The sequence below is a fragment of the Muntiacus reevesi genome, chromosome 18, assembly GCF_963930625.1.
Source record: "Muntiacus reevesi chromosome 18, mMunRee1.1, whole genome shotgun sequence".
NCBI classification, from domain to species: Eukaryota; Metazoa; Chordata; class Mammalia; order Artiodactyla; family Cervidae; genus Muntiacus; species Muntiacus reevesi.
Window position 1 is genome coordinate 28,947,569 of NC_089266.1, and position 24,214 is coordinate 28,971,782.

Genomic DNA, 24,214 nt, shown 5'->3' on the forward strand with positions numbered 1-24,214 from the left:
ACTCTGCATATAAGTTAAATAAGCAGGGTGACAATGTACAGCCTTAATGTACTCCTTTCCCGATTTGGAACCAGTCTGTTGTTCCATGTCCAGTTTTGTTGCTTCTTGACCTTCATATAGATTTCTCAGGAGGCAGGTCAGGTGGTCTGGTATTCACATCTCTTTAAGAATTTTCCAGTTTGTTGTGATCCACACTGTCAAAGGCTTTGGCATAGTCAATAAAGCAGAAGTAGATGTTTTTCTAGAACTCCCTTGCTTTTTTGATGATCCAACAGATGTTGGCAATTTGATCTCTGGTTCCTTATTATTGTATGTATATTTAGAAGTCCCCCCCCCCCCAGTTTATCTCTATTACAAATAACCTCTTTATTTATACTTCTTGCTTTGATTAACATTTTTTTCCCTCAAAAAAATTTTTATTGGCAGTAAGATTAAACCATTTTTCATATATAATGAGAATTTCAATCTAAGCACTTTTCTCAGTTTGTTCTATTAAAGATATTAATTGCAAATAGATGCAAGTAATGGTCTCTTTTTTTTTTTTGCTTTTAATTTTATATTTTTATCAACTATGGAAATCAAATTAAGCAAAATTTTGAGATGGTTGAATTTTATTTACAAAGTACTATAGGTACAGGGGATTCTTTACTAAATTTCTTTTTGTTTTCTAGTAGGTTGAGGCTGAAAATTAAAATTTTTTCAAATGAAAAAATATAAGACCTACCAGACTCTTGACACATGCTGATATATCAGTATCTATATTGTTGTCTTTCATTGTTTCCTCTGAATCTAACTTTCTTTGTAATTTTTAAAATTACTTTTTAAAATCCCCAACTCATTGAAAAAATGTATGGATTAAACATTAGCCACCTTCCTGATTTATTCTAACCTGAAAAGCAGGAAGTTAATAACTTGTTATATAACATAATGAAAGCTGTAACTGCATGACAGAGAAAATACTGTGGACCCAAAATGGGGAAAAGCATGAATTTTCTTTTAACAGAGTTGGATTAAGGAAACTTTGAAAAGCTTTTCTTCTGAGCTGGTCTTTTAAAATAGGACTTAGGTTCACAGGAAGTAGGGCAAGTCATTCAGGGCAGTCATTCAGAGAAATAGTAAAAACATAAGTAAGTCTGGGACTCATTTGAATGATTCATTCTAACTACATCTCCAGCTCTAAGGGGTAGGGAGAAGCAGGGGAAAAAATGTATCTTATTAGTGGCTCATATAATCCTCTCAGCAATCCTATGATAGGCATTAAATACACAAAATGTTACACATGTATATAATTTGTTCCCCCTCCCCCCTTTTTTTAACTATGGAAACTAAATCACAAAAAAGTAACTTAACCAAAGTGAAGAGCTAGGATATGGAGGAACCAGAACCCTGTGGGTCTTTCCAGTTCTGAGCCATTACACCCAATCTGCCTCACACATCTTGTTGCTGTGACAGTTAAGGAATAACTCATTTGATGCCCAGTGTATCTTCCAAGAAATACCAGTTCATCAAGCTGCTATTTTAAAAAGTTAATAACTTGACCCAACAAGTTTAGGGAACTTAATCAGATATGCTATCCCCAACCCCCCACTTTAAAGCTGTATAGTCCTTGTTAGACTCTCAACATCTCGGTGAAGTCTTGCTATAAAAAGTCCTATTTAATTTTGTTTAGTTCAGCATTTCTCCAGTTTATATAACCACTGAGCTGTTTGTGTGCTCAAGTCCGCCTGACTCCTTGAGGCCCCACGGACTGTAGCCCCCCAGTCTCCTCTCTCCATGCAATTCTCCACGCAAGAATACTGGAGTAGGTTGCCATGTCCTCCTCCAGGGGATCTTCCCAGCCAGTCTCTTGTGTCTCCCTCATTGGCAGGTGGATCCTTTACCACTAGCGCCACCTGGGAAGCCCAACCACTGAGATATCTATTAATATACAAATGGAAGAAAGCCACAGTAGATAGTAGGGTGTGGTAAAATACATTTGGTGAAGAATTAGCACAGACAGTTCTGTATTTTAGAAAGCTCGTTCCAGCAGCATATGGAGGACAGTTTGGAGGGAAAGACTGGTTCTCCCCATCAGGAAGTGGAGCCTGTTTCTCTCCTTGAACCTGGATATGACTTGTGACACCCTACTGTCTGCTCACAGGGTGCACTGTTCTGGAGGGTCCCAGCCACTTACTCCACTGAAGTGCCTGCATGTTTACCAGACCTAGTGAAAACACCTAAAATGCTTTCTGACTTCAACTCCCTAACCCCTTCTATGTTCCTCAGTTCAAACATAAAGCAATAAAACCAGCTCTCCAATCAGTTTCTCACAACCAATAATCAAATGTGTTCAGCCTCAGACATTAGGAATCACATCACTAGTGTGAGTTAAGCTCTTAGTACCAAAGATAACCTTGAGACAAAATGGGAGGGGGAACCTAAAATATGATGACTGTCACAAAATTGACAATTTCTGTCTGACTCAGAAATTTGTGATGAGGACAGTAAAATGAAGTTGTCTGGAGTCTCTTGGGGGTTAATCCTTTTGTCAATACAACATAGCGACTGTCTCCTATCTGGGTTCAAAGAGTTCAAAACTCGCCCTAGAGAAACCCCTGCAGCAGTGGAAAGGTTTCACTTGGGAGTTTCTGAGTTTTCTGGAACAGTAAGCAGAACCACTCTCCACTCACTAGGGGCCTCATGAGTGCCTGCAGGGTGCTGACACCAGGCCTGAGACCGAGGCTTTTAAGGTCAAAGACATTTAAGACTTAATCATCAGATCCCAGAGGAGAGCTCATCCTTCTGAGCAGAACACTGGAAATGATTATTTGCCAGGGAAAAATAGCAGAAGGCATACCTGTGACTGATTCACATTGATGTATGGTAGAAACCAGTGCAATATTGTAAAGCAATTATCCTCCAATTAAAAAAAGAAAATAGCAGAAGGCTTCCCAGAGGGATTGGCATTTGATCTGGACAATGACGGTGGATTGTAATTCAGAGGGAAAGGAGAGGAAAAAGGAGAACGTAAAGATAAAGAAGTCAAGGAAAAGGGAGATTAATTCTGAGAACCAAACCAGATGGATGTGTATTATCACATAATCTTCAGGAAAGCCTCAGGAGAAGGCCATCATCCCCACTTTACAGCTGGAGAAACCATGGCTCAGAAAAGTTAACTAGCATAAAGCAATTATCTGCTGGAGAATTGGATTGAGGGGTGCAGCAGCCAGAAAACTGCTCATAAGTACAGTTTGTGTGCTTAGCTGCTCAGTCGAGTCTGAGTCTGTGACCCCATGGACTGTATCCCACCAGGCTCCTTGGTTCATGGGATTCCACAGGCAAGAATACTGGAGTGGGTGTTCCCTTCTCCAGGGCGTCTTCCAGACTCAGGAATGGAACCTGCATTTCCTGCACTGGCAGGTGTGTTCTTTACCACTGAACCACCAGGGAAGCCCGAAATGCAATTTAAGTGGTACCAAAATGTCACTGTAAGTTATTTGTAAGGATACAGAGCAGTTACTTACCAGAACTATTATTGGGAAGTATAGTGTATGTGTCGGGAAAATAAAGAATTCATGAGCTATTTAGGGTGCTGATGTGGTCCAGATCCCCAGAGGCATGCTGGAATAGCTGGTTATCAAATCCAAAGGAGGATATTTTCCTAAAACACTCAGGAGTGGCAGCCTTTTTAAGTGTTTAACAGATATTTGAAGACTATCAATTTAAAGGGGCCCAAATGACATATACCCAGACAACACTAATTCAAAAAGATACATGCTAGGAGAGATTGAAGGCAGGAGGAGAAGGGGCTGACAGAGGATGAGATGGTTGGATGGCATCACTGACTCATGGACATGAGTTTGAGCAAGCTCCAGGTGTTGGTGATGGGGAAGCCTGGCGTGCTGCAGTCCATGGGGGTCGCAAAATCAGACACAACTGAGCGACTGAACTGAACATGCACACCTATGGTCATGGCAGCACTATTCACAATAGCCAGGACGTGGAAACAACCTAAATGACCCACAGAGGACTGGATAAAGACAATGTGGGGAATATATACAATGGAAGTTACCCATAGAAAAGAATGAAAAATGCCATTTACAGCATCATGGCTGGACCTAGAGATTATCATACTAAATGAAGTAAATCAGAGAAAGACAAATACCACATGAAATCACTTATATGAGGAACCTGAAATATGGCACAAATGAATCTATCTACAAAACAGAAACATACAGACATAGAAAATAGACTTGTGGTTCCCAAGGAGGAGGGAGTTGGGGGATGGAAGGACTAGGAGTTTGGGGATTCACTAGAGGTAAACGATTACATACAGGATGGATAAACAACAAGGTCCTACTGTATAGCAGAGGGAACTGTATTCAGTATCCTGTGATAAACCATGTTGGAAAAGAATATAAAAAAGAGAATGTCTATATGTGTATAACCGAGTCACTTTGCTCTACAGCACAACATTGTAAATCAATTATACTTCAATTTAAAAAATAAGATTAAATAATAGGCCCAAAAGAATAGTATGTCCAGATACCCTACTTGTTCTGAGTGGTTACGGAAGAGTCAGTCCTAAATCTGCTAACTGCAGAGCCAGTACGCAAAGCCTGTAGCATGCAGTTGAAACACAGACTGGCAGACAGACAGACATATGGATAGACAGAAATGGAGAGGAATTCAATGGTGATTATAAAGACTGTGCTTCACAGGAGTGTCTGACAGTAACCCTAGTGTTGTGTTTCTCCAACTTTTATCACAACCACAAAATTTTCAGATAGTTTAAATCCTTTTGGGAACAAGATGAGAATGAGTGGACAATAGATCTCCACTGATAAAGAAATCGACCACCATGTATTTGTTATCCTCAGGAAATTACTACAATCAAGGGGAGATCCGTAAGAAAGAACTCTTGCAGAGCTGTGATGTTCTGGGGATTCCCCCCTCCAACGTAATGATTATTGAAAACAGGTAAATGTATCTTTTAACAATGTGGAAATTCAGTGGCAATAAATACACAGTGGTACACTCAAAGGCACAAAAAAACTCATGTGGGTGGGTAAGAACATTCTTATTTGAGAAGTTACCCAGATATAGTTTCACATTTGTTTTCAAGTGACAATATAACGCAAATGAATTTTTTCAACTTCTGTTCAGATTTTGTCTTAAGATAGCTACTTCTTTAATCTTTAAAATAAAATTATAAAATATGTCAGAAGTGTAAAGAACAGTATTATGAACCCTCACATGCCTGTTGTCTAAGGCCAGTAATTATCAAGTCTTTGCTATGTGTGCATCTATCCCCATATAATATAATATCTTTTGTGTGTGAAGTTTTAGGGGCTATTTTGCAGTTATAACTTAGCTGTTTTTTCTTTTTATTGGAGTATAGTTGATTTACAATGTTGTGTTAGTTTCTGCTGCACGGCAAAGTGAATCTGTTATACATACACATATCCACTCTTTTTTCAGATTCTTTTCCTATATAGGCCATTACAGAGTACTGAGCAGAGTGCCCTGTGCTGTATAGTAGGTCCTTATATATTTTTATATAATGGTGTGTATATGTCAATCCCAGTCTCCCAATTTTTTCCTCCCATGTATGAAGTATTTTAAAGAAAACCCAACCATCAGGTTATTCTACCTTATGTACTTAGGGATAGATCTCTTAAGAAGATAGACTTTTTTTTTCATGCAGCCACAACGTCATTTTGAGCTGCTTTGAGTAGCTCAAAAGTGTCTTTTCACAGTTGGTTTGTTCAAATCAAGATATAAACAAAGTGCACACATTATAGCTGGTTGATATGCTTCGTATCCCTTCCCCCTCCCAATGTCATTGATTGCTGAAAAAATTGAGTCAGTCGTCATGTAGAAAGACTTGTCTGTCTACTTCCTTGTGGTATTGCCTCAGTGGTTGTTTTAGCCTCTGTATTTCTTGCAAACTGGAAACAAGCACTAATTTTCAGGGACCAGAAGCCGTACCATATCCACCCCATTCCATCATTTCAGAAGACGTGTACTGTCTCACTTTCAGTGATCCTACAATCAATTGGTGAGTTTACGTGGTAACAGCCATTCCTTTTCATTGTAAAGACCCACATCAACCTTTCATGTAGTGCTTTCATGATTAGTAATCATTAATTAAGTAGAGATTGCAAAATGGTGAGTCTCTAAATATCTCCCGAGTTCCAAATATACCAGCTATAATTCTTCTATAAAGCAGAACTTTATCAACTGGGGCTATTTAGTTACCCTGATATATATAGTTTGACTCCAAAAGACAAGCTAAAATGCTTCTTTCCCTTTTGTCGCCATTTTCAGAATAGAAGTTGATCCCTTACGTAACTGCACCAGTTATCAGTTATTTGTTGGTTTGTTGGATGGGGCACTCAAGAACTTACATGTTCGGTTTTTCAGTTTAAATCATTATGCTCTTTGATACTGCAGTCATCTCCTCTTTGGCCATTGAGCCTTTTCATGTTGGTGCATATGTCCTTTTGATAAGAAATTAAGAATCTGACTTAATTTATTATACTTTTTATATATCCAAAAGATCGTGCAGCTTCAGCAACATCCTCTACTTGTAAGATACTACTTGTAAGAGGAGCCGTAAACTTGTTAAAAATAAATAATTCCACAGCCAGTTTGAAGATTCAAGGAAGCCAGGTGTCTTAGTCTGCTCAGGCCACCGTGGCAAAATACCAGAGTCTGGGCAGCTTAAACAACAGAAATATATTTTTCTCTCACAATTTAGGAGGCTGAAAGTATAAAATCAAAGTATAGCAGGGTTGATTTCTGGAGAAGGTTTGCTTCTTGGCACGCAGATGGCCATCTTCTCCCTATCTGCTCACAAGCAGAGGGGAGAGGGAAGTTTCTCTCTTCCTCTTCTTACAAGGCCACCAGTCCTATAGGGTTAGGGCCCACCATTATGACCTCACTTAACCTTGTGCGCGTGCGTGCTAAGGTCACTTCAGTCATGTCTGACTGTTTGCAATCCTATGGACCATAGCCCGTCAGGCTCCTCTGTCTGTGGGGATTCTCCAAGCAAGAATACTGGAGTGGATTGCCATGCCCTCCTCTAAGGGATCTTCCTGAGCCAGGGATCGAACACAAGTCTCTTATGTCTCCTGCGTTGGCATGTGGGTTCTTTACCACTATCACCACCTGGGAAGCCCCTCACTTAACCTTAATGACCTCCTAAAGACCCCATCTCAAACTACAGTCATATTGGGGATTAAGGCTTCAACCTTCGGATTTGCGGAGAATACAGTTCAGTCCCTGGCAGCATGCAATTTTCAGTCTTTCAGCCTCTAGTTTCCTAACCCAGCAATGCAGAGCTCTGGAATCTTGCTCTGGGTTATTTAGACGAGTCAAAGGGAAGGTTGAAGGGGACGAAGAGAAAGGAAAGTTTCACGGCGGGCCCACATTCAGAATTATCATGGTAACTATACATTCAACTCACTGTCAGCGCCAAGGACCTCGCTAAACACATGATCTTACTTAATCTTGAAAATAATCCAGTTACGTCCCCAGGTTATAGATGAGAAACAGAGGACTAGTGAGAGGTTGAGTCATCTGCCTGGGGTCATCCCGCTGACACTGGCAGAGCAGGCCTTGCAGCCGAGGCCATCTGGTCACTGTGCTCTGACTTCTCCAAGCCTGACTCACAATCGCACAAAGGTCACCGTGTTCAATTCTTCAAATGACTGTACAAACACAGGTTTTTTAATGATCCTTTTTTAGTTTCACACAAAGAAACTGAAGCTTAAGAGACTCCTCTGAGGTCAGACGTTTAATAAATGGCAGTCAGTGCTAGGATTCTGAAGCAGAAAGGAAGACAGAATTGATTCCTGACTTTCTGCGGGAAAGTAGGTCACCACTTTGTTAGGGTAAGCGAACAGCCAACATGTGCTTAAGAGAACATCTGATGTTGTGTACTGTCAGTGCTTTCTTCCATTGCTCTGAACTTCATGGCTGGATTCCAATGAGGCATTTAGCCAGAGGAGCTCACCTAAGTAAGCCCCTTAGCCAACCCCTTAAAGAGAGAAAACAGTTCCATTTTCAAGAGGAGGCATCTTTGTCATTAGACAACTAAGTGGATACTCTTGGTCACCTTACCCAGTTCCTTTAATATTTGTAGGTTCTGCTAATTTAATGAACCATGTGATGTTTAAATGAATGTTATTAACAGATACAGATTAAAGCTCCTGGAATGGGCAAGGTGCCGTGCTAGAGGCTGAGGGAAAAGAACAGTTCAAGGTCCAGGAACTGGATAATGGGTGTTGGCCTGATAGGCACCACTGCTGTGTTTGCAGAAACAGTAGTTGTGAATGTGCTGAGGTTCAGGCTAGAAAAGGGCTTAGAGACCCTCTCCCCGACACTTGGGAACTGAATGTGACTGGGAAATGCAGCCTACAGACTGAGTATTCATTTGTTGCTTTTGTGCTGGAGTCCATAGAATTGTTTCATTTACATTTCAAAACAAAAAGTAAACACACATTTCTGTATGTATATTCTAAAAGAACACACACCGGACTTGTCAATAGCAGCTGCTCTTTAGTTGGGCCAGGGAAGGAAGGACTCTAGCACTTCTTAATTGCACAGAATTCTGTACAGTTTTATTTTGCTTTTTTTTTCTTTTAAAGGAAACCTGTATTACTTTTTATTTATTTATTTTTTCTATATTACTTTTTAAAGTACAAGCAGACTTCAAAGATACTGTAAGTTCAGGCCCAGACCACTGCAATAAAGCAAGTCAATAGGAATTTTTTGGTTTCCCAGTGCATATAAAAGTAACATCAACACTATACTGTAGTCTATTAAATATGCAATAGCATTATATCTAAAAAAAAAACATACATACCTTAATTGAAAAGTAGAAATCATCTGAGCCTTCAGCCAGTTGTAACAATAACATCAAAGATCACGGATCACATATCACCATAACTAATATAATAATAATGAAAAAGTTTGAAATATTGCAAGAATTACTGAAATGTCACACAGATACACAAAATAAGCAAATGTTGTTAGAAAAATGGCACCAGTAGTAGACTTACTGTCATAGGTCCACAATCCTTCAGTTCATTAAAAATGCAGTATCTTCGAAGCACAATAGTGAAGTGCAATAAAATGATTATATATATTTTTAAAGACTACTACTACATGACTAATAAAAATTCTTCCCTCTGTACTCAGCTTCTATCCATACAAGTGAAGGCTAAATTAGAAACAATTCTGTATACATTTTGGTAAATTCAAAGCATAGAGTTCCTTGAAAAGATAGTAATGCTTTTTAAGCCTTTTTATAAACACTGTGGTCTTCTCAGGGCCTCATTCTGAAGGACCAGTGGGCAGAGGGTCAGATACGCTGCTCCAACGGGCTCAGGCTGGAAAGGGGGAGGGGTTTAAGGGGGGCTTCCCTGGTGGCTCAGATGGTAAAGAATCTGCCTGCAAAAAAAAAAAAAAAAAAAGAATCTGCCTGCAATGCAGGAGACCCAGGTTCAATCTCTGCATCGGGAATATCCCCTGAAGGAGGGCATGGCAACCCATTCCAGTATTCTTGCCTGGAGAATCCTCATGGACCGAGGAGCCTGGTGGGCTACAGCCCATGGGATTGGAGAGTTGGACACAACTGAGCGACTCACACACACACACACACACACACACACACACTGATTGAAATGAAATAAAACAAAGTAGACCTTCCAGTTGTAACCAGGCACATAAAAACTCATCAGGGCCCAACAACCAACCATTGGGAGAAACTTTCGGGGTCTCGGAGCTGATCGTGATCTGATCCCTGCTCCTAGCATTCCATACCTGCTGTACCCACATCACATCTATTCCCACTACTAAAGCGGAGGATTCCCAGCACCCCAGTCAGTTCTCGTATGCAAGTCAGGCTGCAAACACACCAAGCTTTCTTCTGCATCCACACTCATGCATGTGCCGGCACTCCTCTGACTGCTTCCTCCCTTCCCAACTCCCCACATTTTGGCTGTCTAGCAAACTCCTATTCATCCTTGAAACCCCAGCTCAAGATTACCTTTAACTTTGCAACATCCATGATTTGCCCAGATTTTCTTGGGCACTTTGACTACATTGTCACTGTCCCATCATATCCTAACATATACCTTATTTTTTTTTACTCCATAAGCCCCTCTGTATCTCTTACTCCTATATCCCCAACCACTGTCCTAACACTTGATACATAGTTGCTTGATGCATGTTTGTTGAATAAACAGGCTACTTGGCTCACACCAGAAGCTTCCTTCCTGTGGCAGCTCATAAGTGTGTGGTCTCCAACCCCCCTTCCTCGGTTTTTTTTTTTTTTTTTTTTTCATTGATCCAGAAATGGTGAATAGCAAACCAATTCCTGAGACTTCAGTAAAACTGTTTTCACCTATTTTTTTTTTTAAAGAAAACAGCCTTGATCCCTGACTTGCATGGTTATTTTTAGCCTTCTGGAAGTCCTAAGTGAGCACTTAGGTTTGGAAGTATTTTTCTACATCTTGATTTTCCCACTCTGCCAGTTTGGCTCCACCATCCTAAGGTTTCAGCATCTTTTCTCCCAGTGCTTGTCTCAACATCATCCTGGCATTAACAAGCCCAAGACCTTAACAGACTGATTTGAGTTGGACAAGGAAATAGAATCCAGTACCCACTGCTGCTGCTAAGTCACTTCAGTCGTGTCCAACTCTGTGTGATCCCATAGACGGCAGCCCACCAGGCTCCTCCGTCCCTGGGATTCTCCAGGCAAGAACACTGGAGTGGGTTGCCATTTCCTTCTCCAATGTGTGAAAGTGAAAAGTGAAAGTGAAGTCGCTCAGTCATGTCCGACTCTTAGTGACCCCATGGACCGCAGCCTACCAGGCTCCTCCATCCATGGAATTTTCCAGGCAAGAGTACTGGAGTGGGGTGCCATTGCCTTCTCCGCCAGTACCCACTAGGCAACATAAATGAGCCTGGCCTGCTACCAGTTCCTGGAAGTCTCTGTGTTTTCCAATAAATGCACACAAATCAGTGAAAGGGAAGCCACAAAGCAGAGAGTCTGGGGCTGCTGAGGTCCCACTGGTAACTAACCCTGTCTCCTCCTGAGACCCTGTAAAAGCCGGTCCTTTCCAGAAACCAAAACAGACCATACGCCAAGTGCCAAAGTGAACGTGACCAAGCGTCCTCTTACTATAAAAAGATAAAACAAAGCTCCTTGCAGGGCCTTTTCTCCAAAGACACAAAGAAGTGACTGGGTACAGTGAGAGGGCAGCATTCCAGTCCCAGTTGGCAAGAGCAGGGCAGGGCTCCCATCCTCCCAGAGGGCACAAAGGACAGTGATGTTTCCTAGAAAAGGAGCTGTGGGAGGAGACTGCAGTGGACCGAGCTGATACAGAGCGACTGTGCCAGCATGGAGGGCTGCTCCCGTGCTACTTCAAAGGCAAGTTATCCTGGGAGCTGGAGGGAGGCTGGGACGTCGAGTCACATGTCAGTTTAGAAGAAGAGTGGGACCGGGGAGGCTGGCTTCAACAAGGCATGTTTTTGTGGCTGATTCTGCTCCTTGAAAGAGGCTGTAAATATACCACAAAAATAGGAACCAAGGTGACTGTGTATTGTGATATTCATTACAGCAAAAAAAATTGATAGCAATCTAACGTAGCAGTAGGTGATTAATTATATAGCCATGGCCCAGAACATTAAGCCACAATTAAAATTTTTCTTTTTAATATTTATTTATTTGGCTGCCTTGGGATATTCCTTATGTCATTTGGGATCTTTTGTTACAGTGTGAGGGCTCAATAGTTGCAGCACTTGGGCTTAGTTGCCCCACAGCATGTGGGGTCTTAATTCCCTAACCAGGGATCAAACCCGAGTGCCTTGCATCAGAAGTATGCGGTCTTAACCACTGGACCACCAGGGCAGTCCTACACAATTCAAAGTTTTCCATGCATAGTTCATAGTCTAGGAAGATGTTCCTGATAGAATATTGAGTTTAAAAAGCAGTATATACTTCCTTTACACTCTTCTGTATTTTCCTTAGTTTTGATAATGAGCATATATCAGTTGTAAACCGACAGTTTCACTGAATTTATTTTATAGTATATTGTTTCTGAGAAGGTGAGGCTTGATTCTGAGGCATTTCCAAATCCTGTTGGAAGTGCCAAGGTAAAGCACCGCTGGCCAGCTGTGCCCCTCCTCTCTGGGGCAGATCTTACCAGGCAGGTATGTTCTATGTCCTGTGATTTTCTGATATGGTGGTTTACTTGCTTCATCAAAGTTGATGCTCTGTAATTATTTCTTTTGCTGTCGTTTCCTATGGAGTTTGAGGGAAGAGAGTGAAATGGAGATGTTGCTAGGACTATAAGTGTAAGTCCATGTTTCAACTTAAACAGATTCCTGCTGGCAGATGAAGGAAGGGTGAATATGAGGAAAATCAAAACCAGAGAAAAGAAAAAGAGGAAAGTACAGTGTGATGGAAGAGCTCTCGTCCAGGAGTCATGAAATGTGACTTCAGCTTGTAAGGCCTACTGTGTGACCTTTGGCAAATAACACCCTCTCTCTGGGCTTCTCTCGTCTTATATGTGCAACAGCTGGATGAGATGGTGACTTTTCCTAAAGTTCCTAGATCTTCTCAGGGGCAGAGCAGAATGTGTTTAGATGTGGTTGTTCTATAAATGGAGGGTCATGTGCTCAACTCAGCAATGTAGCTGATTTGTTTTTAAGTGCTTTCCATTTTACTGAGCACTTCTACATTTCATGACACCCATGGCAGACTATGTCCCTTGTCACACACTTTGGTCCTTTCCTCGGGAAGCAGAGTAGGGATTTTTTTAATTAATAAATTAACATTTTTATTCATATTTATTTGGCTGCACCAGGTCTTAGTTGCAGCATGCACATGGGATCTTTTTTTATGTATATAATTATTTACTTATTTATTTTTGGCTGGGCTGGGTCTTCACTGCTACACGGGCTTTTCCCTAGTTGTGGCGAGTGGGGGCTTCTTTCAGGTTGCGGTGCCTGTGCATGCTGCTCACTGCAGCAGCTTCTCTTGTTGAGGAGCACGGGCTCCAGGGTGTGAGGGCTCAGTAGTCCTCAGGCTCTAGAGCACGGACGGGCTCAGTAGTTGTGGCGCACAGGCTTTGCTGCTCTGCAGCAGATGGGATCTTCCCAAATCAGGAAAGCGTGTCTCCTGCATCGACAGGCAGATTCTTTACCACTGAACCACCAAGGAATCCCTGAATAGGGATATTAAAAAGCTAAGTAGTAGACCCTTTAAGAACCAAACTGAGTTTAGCCAGCTCACCCTTACCCCCACTGTCATAGTCCATTTGGGCAGCTAGAACACAAACACCGAAGACTGGGTGGCTCGTAACAGAATTGTGTCTCACAGTTCTGGAGGCTGAGAAGTCCAAAATCACAGTGTCAGCAGATTTGGTGTCTGGTGGGGCCCTGTCTCCTGATTCACGAACTACTACCTTCCTGCTGTGTTCTCACATGGTGGAAGGACCAAGGGAGCGCTCTAGGGTTTCTATTCTAAGGACACTAGTCCCATTCATGAGGATTCTGCCCTTGTGAACTTATTACCTCCCAGAGGCCCCACCTCCAAATACCATCACACTGGGAAAATGGGTTTCAACATATGGATTTTTAGGGGACACAAATGTTCAGTCTATAGCATCTGCAGTAATTGCACTAGGAACCAAAAACTCTGAATGAGAGGCAACTAATTCTCTCCCACTCAAGCCTTACAGACAAAGTGTCTGCGTCCAGAAGAAAGGCTACTGGGTCAGCCTTTAAGATTATTTCCCCACCACACCAAGTTCCAAGAAAAAAGTCTTAGTCATCTGGGGGATGAGAGCCCTTAGGACAAGAAACACTGCAGCTGCCTGTGTGTGTTGCAACATAAGTTGATGTGGTGGACCTCTGGCAAAACTGTCATGGTGAGACAGGCCTGGTTCCGTAGGGCTGCATGCTCAGTTGCTCAGTCGTCTCCAACTCTTTGACACTCCCTGAGATGTAGCCCACCAGGCTTCTCTGTCCATGGAATTCTCCAAGCAGGAATACTGGAGTGGGTTGTCATTTCCAGGATTGAACCTGGGTCTCCTGCATTCGCAGGCAGATTCTTTACCGCTGAGCCACTTCGGAAGCCCCACAGCTTAACTACCCAGTTTCAGTATTAGAAGGATTTATAGGGTTTATTTTTTTTAGGTTTTCTTTTTCTTCTTTTTACCTTTTTTAGTAATACTGTCACCCTCAGATATAGTCAGTTGATTTTCAACAGTGCTGCTGAGACAATTCACCGAGGCAACACAGTCTCTTCTGCAAATGGATATCCATATACCAGAGAACAAGCTTCCCTTCCCCTCCACTAAACACAAAAATTAGCTCAAATAGACCCAAATAGCAGAGCTAAAATTATCAAACACTTGCAAGAAAATATAGGAGTAAATCTTCATGAGTTTGGGTTAGGCAGAACCTTCTTAGATATGACACCAAAAGCATCAACCATTAGCAAAAGAAAAAACAGGCCAAATTAAAACCTTTTTTGCTTGATGCATACCATCAAGAAAATGAAAAGACAACTCACAGAATGAGAGAAAACATTTGCAAATCATATATCTGAAAAAGGATTAATATCCAGAGATAGATACAGACAAATGTAATATATCCTTATATATTATATAGTATATATGGGCTTCCCTGGTGGCTCTGCAGTAAAAAAAATCCGCCTGCCAATACAGGTGAAACAAGGGGCGTGGTTCAGGAAGAACCCCTAGAAAAGGCAATAGCAACCCACTCCAGTATTCTTGCCTGGGAGATCCCATGCTACAGTACATAGGAGCACAAAAGAGTTGGACACGACTGAAGGACTAAACAACAACAACAATATAGTATATATAACATATAAAATAATATATAAAGAACTATAAGCAACAACAAAAAGACAAACAACCTAATTTTTTAAATGATCAAAGGACTTATATAGACATTTCTCCAAAGAAGATACACAAAGGGTCAATAAGCACAGGAAAAGATTTTCAACATCATTAGTTATTACAGGAATGAAAATCAAAACCACTGTGAGACACTACTTCACACTCCCTAGGTTGACCAATTTTAAAAAAATAAAAAGGGAACTACTAAATGCAGGCCAGGATACAAAGAAATTGGACCCCTCAGGCACTGGTGGGTTTGTGTAAAACAGTTTGGCAGTTAGTTCCTCAAAAATGTAAATACAGAATTACCTTTACCCAGCAATCTTACTCCAACATAAATACCTAAAAGAACTGAAAACATTCAGATGAAAACGTGTACATGAATGCGCACAGCAGCACCATGCATGGTAGCAAAAGGGTAGAAATGACTCAAATGTCCATTCACAGATGAGTAAATGAGCAAAGCATGGTCTGGTCATACACTGGACTATTATTCAACCACAAAAAGGAGTGAAGTCCCACCACATGGTACAGACTGCATGAACCTAAAAAGAAGCCTGTTAACAGGCAGCCACACAGGGTATGATCCCATTTATCTGAAATACCCAGGGCAGGCAAATCCACAGACACAAAGTAGATCAGTGGCTGCCAAGAGTGGGGAGGGAAAGGGAGTGGGAAATGACTCATAATGGGGTTTATTTTCTGAGATGATGAAAATGTCCTAAAATTGCAATGACAGTTGCAACAACTCTGTGAGCATACCAAAAAAAAAAAAAAAAAAAAACGCACCACACTGAATTGTGCACTTTAAATGAGTGGACTGCAAAATTATGTGAATTATGTCTCAATCAAGCTGTTCTGAAAATAACAGTAATATTTAATAGCAATATTTATGATGTACACTGTAAAAACAAACAGTACAAAAATATATCCAGTGAGGAAAAACGATTATCTCCCTCCACATATGCTTCTCTCCTCAGAGAAAACCACTGTTAACTACTCAGTGTGTAAACTTCCATACCTTCAATACTTTACAAATGCAGATTTACATACATAAACACAAATACAGTTCATTTTTCAGTGAGGCATACTATTCCATGGGATACCTGTATCATAACTTACTTGACTAATAAAACCGTCTGTCCCATGACCTTGCTCAAATCATCATTAACCATCCCACGGCTGTTCATGCTGGCGTGATACATAGAGTAAGAAGCTATTTAGTTACACATCAGGGTTTGCAGTGTGGGCTTCCTGTCCACCTCCAGGATAAGACCTTGATCCTAGTGAGGTGAGAAACCTAGATTCTGCATTTTTTACAGACTCCCTAGATGATCGTAAAGCACAGTAATGTTTGGGAACCTCTGAGCTGCTGTTTCTGAGTTGCATCTCCCATTTCCCGAGACAGAGAAGCAGAGTGGATAAGCCTGAATCAGGTCACCCGGGACAGGGGAAGCTTGGATCAGGTCACCTGGGAAGGGGCATTATTTGGTCTTTTTTCTTGGAGCATAAGTGTAGGAGCAAGTTTTCTCATAGGAATGTAAGAGCAGGAAGGACTGACAGTGAGAAAGAAAATACTGGAGTCTCCAGTCACTAGCATTCCTGGGGAGACCTCTGTGTCGCCCAGAGCACGCCGTCCCCTGAGCCCAAGTACCAATGACACAACCTCAGATCTGAGCTCAGCCACACCTCACAAGACCCTGGAAGCACTGGCTGCTTCAGAAGCCATCCATGAGGAGGAGAATCTCTCACTCACAACTCACCAGTCGCAGCAGAGATGTTAATCTCTATTAAGCAACTGAACAGTGAGACTTTGTAAACACTTTACTTCACTGATTATATAAAAGTTCTCACTGAACTATTACAAAGTCAGCAATTAATATTAATCCTGTTGAGTTAGAGTAAGAATACACTGATTAGAGCCTTGTCCCATAGTCCCACCTCCTGGCCTGTCTGTCAGGGATGCCCGGGACCCCCTACAGGCCAGTTACAGCTTTGGGGTCACTCTTGACACTTGCTTAGCTGCGCCTGGCCAGCTGCTGATCTCACCAGGCCCTTCTCGTAGCTGCTGAAACTCATAGGGAGGATGTTTGCATACTTCCCAGTAAACTTGGATGGCCACCAGGACACTCCCGTTTCGTAAATCATCGGGCCCTGTGCCCTTTGTGTTCATGACCAGCACCCAGCCGCACCCTTGGTGCTGGGGTGTCCATCCAGAGCCATCAGGCAGGCCACTCCCAGCCTCCCCATCCTGCCAGCCAGGTCACTGTGGAGCCTCCTCTCAGTCCTCTTCCGGGCAGCCTGAGCACTCACCTCCGCTGACCGCACCACCGCCCCCGAGGTTGCTGTGGAGGGTACCTGGGTCCTCTCAGCTCCCTTCCCTGCTCCTGTGCAGCCCTCCAGCCATGTATCCATTTTGTCTCCATCTTTCTACCCCCACCCTCTGCGTCCAGGCTTCTGCAGAGAGGTCCTGTGACTGAAACACAGGTGGAATCCTCAGAAGGCCCCTTTCAAGGCCTTCCTGCCGACCAATCCTTTCAATCCTTTCAAGACCCCTGCCGACCACACTTCTCTGTGGCCCAGCACCCATCACCCCTTTCCTTCCTTGGCATCAAATACCATCCAGTCAGCTCAAGAGCTGAGGTTTACAGGACGCTGACCGCATGCCAGGCTCTAAGTGTCCATCAGGTTTTACCTCGTTTCATCCTCACCGCGCTGATGACGAGGGAGCTGTTTGCCTGCCTTGAGCCCGCAGCTCTGCTCCCTGCCTCACACATCCATCCTCTGTGGCCAGATCGCCTGGGCCTTACCTGTCTCCTCCTGCCCCCTGAGGGTAGCTTACTCTCTACCACCATGGCTGACTGGTTTGCCGTATCCTCAGACATCCTCCCAGCTGCACAAACCCTCCCTGGACTCCCAAGTCCCTCAGGCCTCCCACCTCTTTCTTCCTCCCAAACTTCTTAAAGCTCCTGGTGCTGCTCTCTCACCACTCACTGACCCGTCCTTCTGCACCACCTGCCCCTTTTCATGGGCCCTGCTTCCAGGGCCACCCATATTCCCCCCAAGAGGTGAAATCCAGCGGCCTTTCCTTCCTCAAGCCCTGCCAGCACGGTCCCGTGGACTGTCTACTCCATCTCTGCCCCACCAGACCCCTCCCTTCTCCCCCAACCTGACTTGAGAGCTCGCCAAGCTACGGCTCTGGTTCCTGCTCCCTTGAGGCTATTCCCAGAGAGCTTCTCCATGGCTACAGCTCCTTCATGAGTTGTTGTTTTTTTTTTTTTTTTAACGCAGTGTTTTAATTTCAACAGTCTTAAGCCAAACCAAAAAAAGGAAGCCCCCAGTTGACAGAGCTCTCTATAGCTGGGTATCACCAGTTTCAGTGCCCTTCCTAGCACTCTGCATTATTACACCAAGTGATATATATTTAGTCACCAAGTGACTAAATAAAGTGACACCTGTGACATGGGCTTCCCTGGTGGCTCAGACAGTAAAACAACCTGCCCACAATGTGGGATACCTGGGTTTGATCCCTGGAGAAGGGAATGGCAACCCACTCCAGTATTCTTGCCTGGAGAATTCCATGGACAGAGAAACCCGGTGGGCTACAGTCCATGGGGTCCCAAAGAGTCAGACACAGCTGGGCAACTAACACTCTGTGACTGTAAGGAAGGCACCAGGCAAACATGAAGTCTTCACGTGTGACGCTGGAGTCACCTCCAACGGCGTTTTCTTCCTTGCTTGTACCGTCCAGTCAGGCCCTAAATCTGACAAAGCCTCCTTCCATAAGTGTTCTGGGCGCCTTTCTCTCTCCCATCCCCAGGGACTCCTCTTTGTTCTGGACCCTTGCCGAGGACCGAACAGTGCTCCACCCCCAAGTTCACCCTTCACTTTCCCAGACTGACGTCCTAAAGCAAACCCGATCCAGCCACTACCCTGAGGAAACTTCCCCGTGCTCCTCGCTGTGCGAAGATCTCTACACGAGACAGGTGCTCTCAGTCACAGCCCCACACTCACCCCACAGGCCGTGGCTCCACTCTTCTCTTTCTGGAACTCTAGCCCCTGTCCGGAGGCCTGTTCACCCTGACCCAGCACAGACACCGCCGCGTACATGAAACTTCCATCCATACTGTACAACCTTAACATTTCCTCTCTGAACCACCACAGCATCGTGTTTGACTATTTCTTGCAGTGCCTTTTTGCCCTGGACTTCAGTATTTGAGCACTGGTCTGATCCTTCTGCAGTGCCTTGCAGTTCAGTGGAATCTACGGTTAAGGTTCCCTTTCACCCTGAGATGTCCCAGGGGCTCCCTGGTTTGGCAACCCCCTTCCCACGCTGGGACTCCAGGGTGTCCTAGTGGGCCGACCGCACCGCCCACGGAGACTCCACATCCCACCCTCTGGCTTTGCTTCTGCTCTTCTCACTTGGCACGTGACGGTGTTCCAGGTGCTTGCTGAAGGCAGGGATGAACCCCTTCTCTGACATGACCCTAAATTTGGCTTTTTAAAAAAAAGGGAATGAGGGCGACATTTCAGGCACCAGAAGATTGAGAAATGTCTGACGTCTAGGCCCCAGCGGTTCTATCTCTGTCCTGAGCACAGCCTCTGCCTGGGGTGGGGTGGGGGTGGGGGGGGTTTGGGGTTGGGAGTCCCCTGGGGAGAGGGGAGGGGTGGGGACTCCCAGCTGAGCCCTGTGATCGCTGAAGTGAGCTCAGTGAGCAGTTCTGTTTCTCAGCTACCACGTAAGACAGTGAACTGGCAATTTTGGGGAAAAGATCTCACAAGAACTTCGCAGGATTTACACATCTTGTTGGGGTACTAATTAATGTAAAACTTGTGTCTTCCTGAGAAAGGTGAGCTACAGCCCTGCCTGACAGCCCTGACCTGCAGGTTCCTTTTATGTGCCTGAGAAAGGAGGGCGGGGAGCCTCTGTGGCAAGGGTCTCCTGGGTCATTGTCCACGCTCTTAAATTGCTTGTGGGGGTGGGGTGGCTGGCAGCCCAGATGCTTCACAGACACCAGCCGTGGTCTGTTTCAGCCTCTTCCTGGTTCTTGGTCCCTTCTTTCCCCCTCACCTTTCCCTTTCTTTTTCTCTCTCCTCCGCTTGGGCTGGTCCCTGGGGATTCCGGGAAGCGACCCCCCGCCGCGCAGCAGCCCCGGTGACGCGCCTGCGCCCCGCCCTCCTCCGGTGGCCCCGAACTCGGGTGACCTTTGCCCGCCCGGATGACAGAGGAAGTCCTCGGTTTAGAAATATGCCGGAGTCGGGGGTGGGGGAGGGGGGATGGAGGACGAGCCACAGGCCCAAATAAGGGCGCACGCAGCGCCCGCGGGGCGCGGTGACTGTGCCCACCCCCGGGTCCCCAGTCCGGCTGGAGGGAGGAGGGGAGAGCCCACCGCGCCCAATACCCCGAGGCCACGCCCCACGCGACCGAGGGCAGTCACTAAAACGTGCAGAGCAGGTCAGTTATTCTGAACCTCCCAGGCCGAGCGCGGAAGTCCAGGGCAGGGCTAGGTTTGGGGCCTTTTCCAGCGGAATTAACGCCGCGTTCGCTCACTGCACCCCGAGGGCGCCGCGTCCTCTGTGTCCGGTCGCGTCCGGAGCGTTCGTCCCATACCCTCGGGGGCCGTAGGGCCGCGTCCCCACGAGGTGCCCCCGGCGCTTCTGCGGCCCCTGCGGCTGGAGGTGCCCCCCACCCCCGCCCCGGACCCTGCATCTGCGTTGGTGCCCACACTTGGTGCCTAGTCCACGCTGGGCCCGCGGGTAAAGGTGCAGAGATCCCATGTTCTGGGAGCCCTGCCCTGCCCCGCTCTGCCCTCGCGCGGAGTCCAGCAAGCGTTGTCGGCCCTCAAGTGCTGGAGAGCTAGCCCCCCAAGATCGGTACGTCCCTCTTCCTCCTCCCGGACAGACGCGCGGCTCTGAGATGGCTTTCTCGAGGTCCGGCGGCCAGCCCGCGGGACCTCGGGGCCAGCCCGCAAGTCTGCACCGCCTCCCCTCCCCCTGCGACTGCCCTCCGGCTCTGGGTCACAGCGCCCAACAGGCCTTCCTCAGGTGCTGCTTTCTGGGGATCCCAGGCCAGGGTACCTGGACTCTTGAACCCAGAGCCCCTTATTTGGAAGTTCTCTCACAGAAGGGCTTTGTTTCCAAAATTCAGTTCTTCTAAATAGGTTTCCTCTTTCACATGAGTCTCATTCTTAAGTCAGGAGCAAAACTAAAGTTTAGTTACTGGAGTTCTTTTTTCCGATTTTGTTTTAACATTCCTTTCCTTGGGTGTATTTAACTTTCTTTCCTTTGACTTTGAACATGCCCTAAAACACTTGTGTTATCTTTAGCATTTTTCACAAGCCACAGTTCAGGAAGTTAAAGACGTTCCCTGGTGGCAGAACTACAGAAGTGGAGCCTCTTTCCCTCTGTAAATGCAGTGAAAGTGGTGTCTCAGCCTGAGTGGACTTCCACTGTTAGGCTGATTACTTCCTTAGAGTCATTTCTAGAAAGGTCAAAGGGCACAAATCGGGTAACCATCCGGCACAGGTGCGGCCAGTAAACTGGCCCCTTCCTGTGAGCCCTCCTCCACACCATGCGAAGCTTTAATTCTGCATTTGTTTGACTCCTTCTGAGAATTAGAGGAATATATGTTGGCAGCTTGCATTTCCTGCTTTGTAAAATGCCTCTTCAAACAATCTTTCACAGGTCTTTATAATGTTTTAGTCTACAGGCTTGCTTTGTGAATGACCTTGGAAATTCTGCCCTCATTCCTGGTTCTCCAGGGCTGGCTTCTTATCAGGAACCATCACCTCACTGGGGAGATATAGAGCGACCACAGGTCTCTTAATCAAGAGTCTAGGTTCAAGGTGTGACCTGCCAGACACTTCATTTCTGAGCTGAAGGGCTCATCAGGTTGCAGTCCTCCTGCAGGGGGTGGCTGATGTAACCCCTGCTTATCCTTGTCCTCAAGTCTTCAGAGGTGTCATCTCTGCTCTACTTGGCAAACCTGGCCAGAAACCTGTTTTCAGCCACCCTATCCTCTGTTTCATCCAGAAAGAGTTATTCAGCTTTCCGTGTTAGCAGAGCTACCCAGGCACACCAGCACCAGAAGTATCTCCATATACTTTTATTAAAATTGCGATAAAAGCCAAGAAGTAGGTTGCTAATAATTGAAGGAAGTTTCTGGGACCTCTTGGTAACTTTATTACTGTTTGCCATGGGCCTGCTCACATCTATGTTTGGGGAGAGATGCGAGCAACTTCAGAATCCTTGTCCACAGCTGAAGCAAACCCACCGCGTGGTTCACACATACCTCAGGTTGGGTATGGCAAGTCCAGATGTCCCTTAAATATGAAACCTGACTACTCTTAGGGCTTGGCCTCTGTTCTCCCATTGAAACAGCTGGTAAGTGGGCTGGCACAACACTTCAAAGAAGCACACAGCCTGAGGACACGACAGAAACTAATTAGAACCAAGTAGGTCCAAAATGGCCAACCCCTCGATTTCCACTAGACCTTGAGCCTCAGTATTCATTCATTATTGTAACATATCAGCAAACTAAGTGACACACCCGGCACCATGACAGTTCCCAGGCCAACCGTGGAGGTCAAAAAGTGGACAGTGGCCCTATTCCTGCAGATCCCCACCCCGTCCCCGAAACAGCTGGAATGCTCCTCACACTCGGTAGCTCATGAAATTACCACCCCTATTGACAACCCCCTACCTTATGCCAGTCTAGGCTTCTGGGATGGCCCACATTCTGTCTGGGGTGTTTCTCTCTAAATGAATCCACTTCTTACCTATCACTTTGTCTCTCACTGAATTCTTTCTGTGATGAGGTATCAAGAACCTGATCTTCAGTAAGTCCTGAGACCAGGTGTAGTGGTCTCAGTTAAAAGACCGTGAGTTCAAGTCCCAGTTGGAGCGGCTCTGTTTCACTCTTGTTGCTGAATGACATCCACGTGATTTCCCAGGAGAAGGGCTGGTTACCAAGATGAAGTGGGGGTCCTGACAACACATGTGTTCCACTGCAGCCCCACTCAGCCAGCCCTAGTGCCTCTCACTCCACATGTAACTCATTCCCTTCCAACCAACTCTCTCCAGCTGTAGAAAAATGTAAATGGCCTTTTCCAGCTTCCCTGGTGGCTCAGACAGTAAAGAATCCACCTGCAATGCAGGAAACTTGGGTGTGATCCCTGGGTTGGGAAGATCCCCTTGAGAAGGAACTGGCAACTGACTCCAGTATTCTTGCCTGGAGAATTCCATGGACAGAGGAGTCTGGCAGGCTACAGCCTGTGGGGTCGCAAAAAGTCAGACATGACTGAGCGACTTCCATTTTCATGAGTCATTAGGATAAGGAAGTAGGTATAAAACACCTGAGATTTTTAGGAGGCGTGGAGCTCTGATAAGAGTTGTCCCTGTTCGTCTTTCCCTCCAGCCTATGAAGTACACTGCTCTTTCTCTCTCCATGATGCTGTTCCTGGTGAGTTAACCCACTTTCCACTTCCTTCTCTTAACACTGCTCCTCACAGGGAGATCTGCAAAGTTCTCCTTGCTTCATCTCTGACTCCCAAGTCACATCTCTAGGATTTTATCCCAGGGAAATATTGAGAGAGTCATATGAAGTGTTAACGTTATAACAATGCTAGTTACAACTTTTTTCAATAATAAAAATTGGAAACAACCTACATAATCAGTAAAATAGAGGCTTTACAAAATGATGGCATATCTAAATCAAGATCTGGTTATGCATCAGATGACAGAAAACCCACAGTGACTACAACAACTGTGATAGGAGATACGTTGGCTGGGGCTCTGGTGGAGGGCCAGGGCACCTTCCTTTTGGCGACTTTGCTCTGCCTCACTTTCAGACCTAAGTTACTTCATGCATCTCGATGGCAGCTTCAGTTCCAGTCCTCCTCCCTGACCCCAGCCAGCAAAACGCAGGACAGCACCAAGAAAAATAGGGCAAAGGCCGTTTACCAACACTCCCTTAAGGAGGGGCCGGCCGGCTGACTCACTTGTGTTCACACCTCTGCTGGCATGTTTATCTAAGGCGGGATTGTTAATCCATCAGAGAAGAAAGGAACTATTGCAAAAGTTACTACTTGGACCTAAGCCTTGAGTTGATTAGGGCTGAACTTTAGGCAAAAGTCTTCCCTGGTGGCTCAGATGGTAAAGAATCTGCCTGCAATGCAGGAGACCCAGGTTCTGTCCCTGGGTCAGGAAGATCCCCTGGAGATAGGAATGGCTATCCACTCCAGTATTCTTGCCTGGAGAATCCCATGGACAAAGGAGCCTGGCAGGTTACAGTT

The 24,214-nt window shown here is 45.1% G+C and overlaps 1 protein-coding gene across 5 annotated transcripts in view; it reads left to right on the plus strand.

Annotated features, from left to right (window-relative positions):
- Positions 1-24,214, plus strand: part of PIGL (phosphatidylinositol glycan anchor biosynthesis class L) — a 48,329-nt gene that overhangs the window by 4,456 nt on the left and 19,659 nt on the right. For all 5 annotated transcript variants that reach the window (XM_065909134.1, XM_065909135.1, XM_065909133.1 and 2 more), the window contains exon 2: positions 4,860-4,959. In XM_065909134.1, coding sequence (XP_065765206.1) covers positions 4,860-4,959 — 100 coding nt within the window. The remainder of the gene's footprint in view (positions 1-4,859; positions 4,960-24,214) is intronic.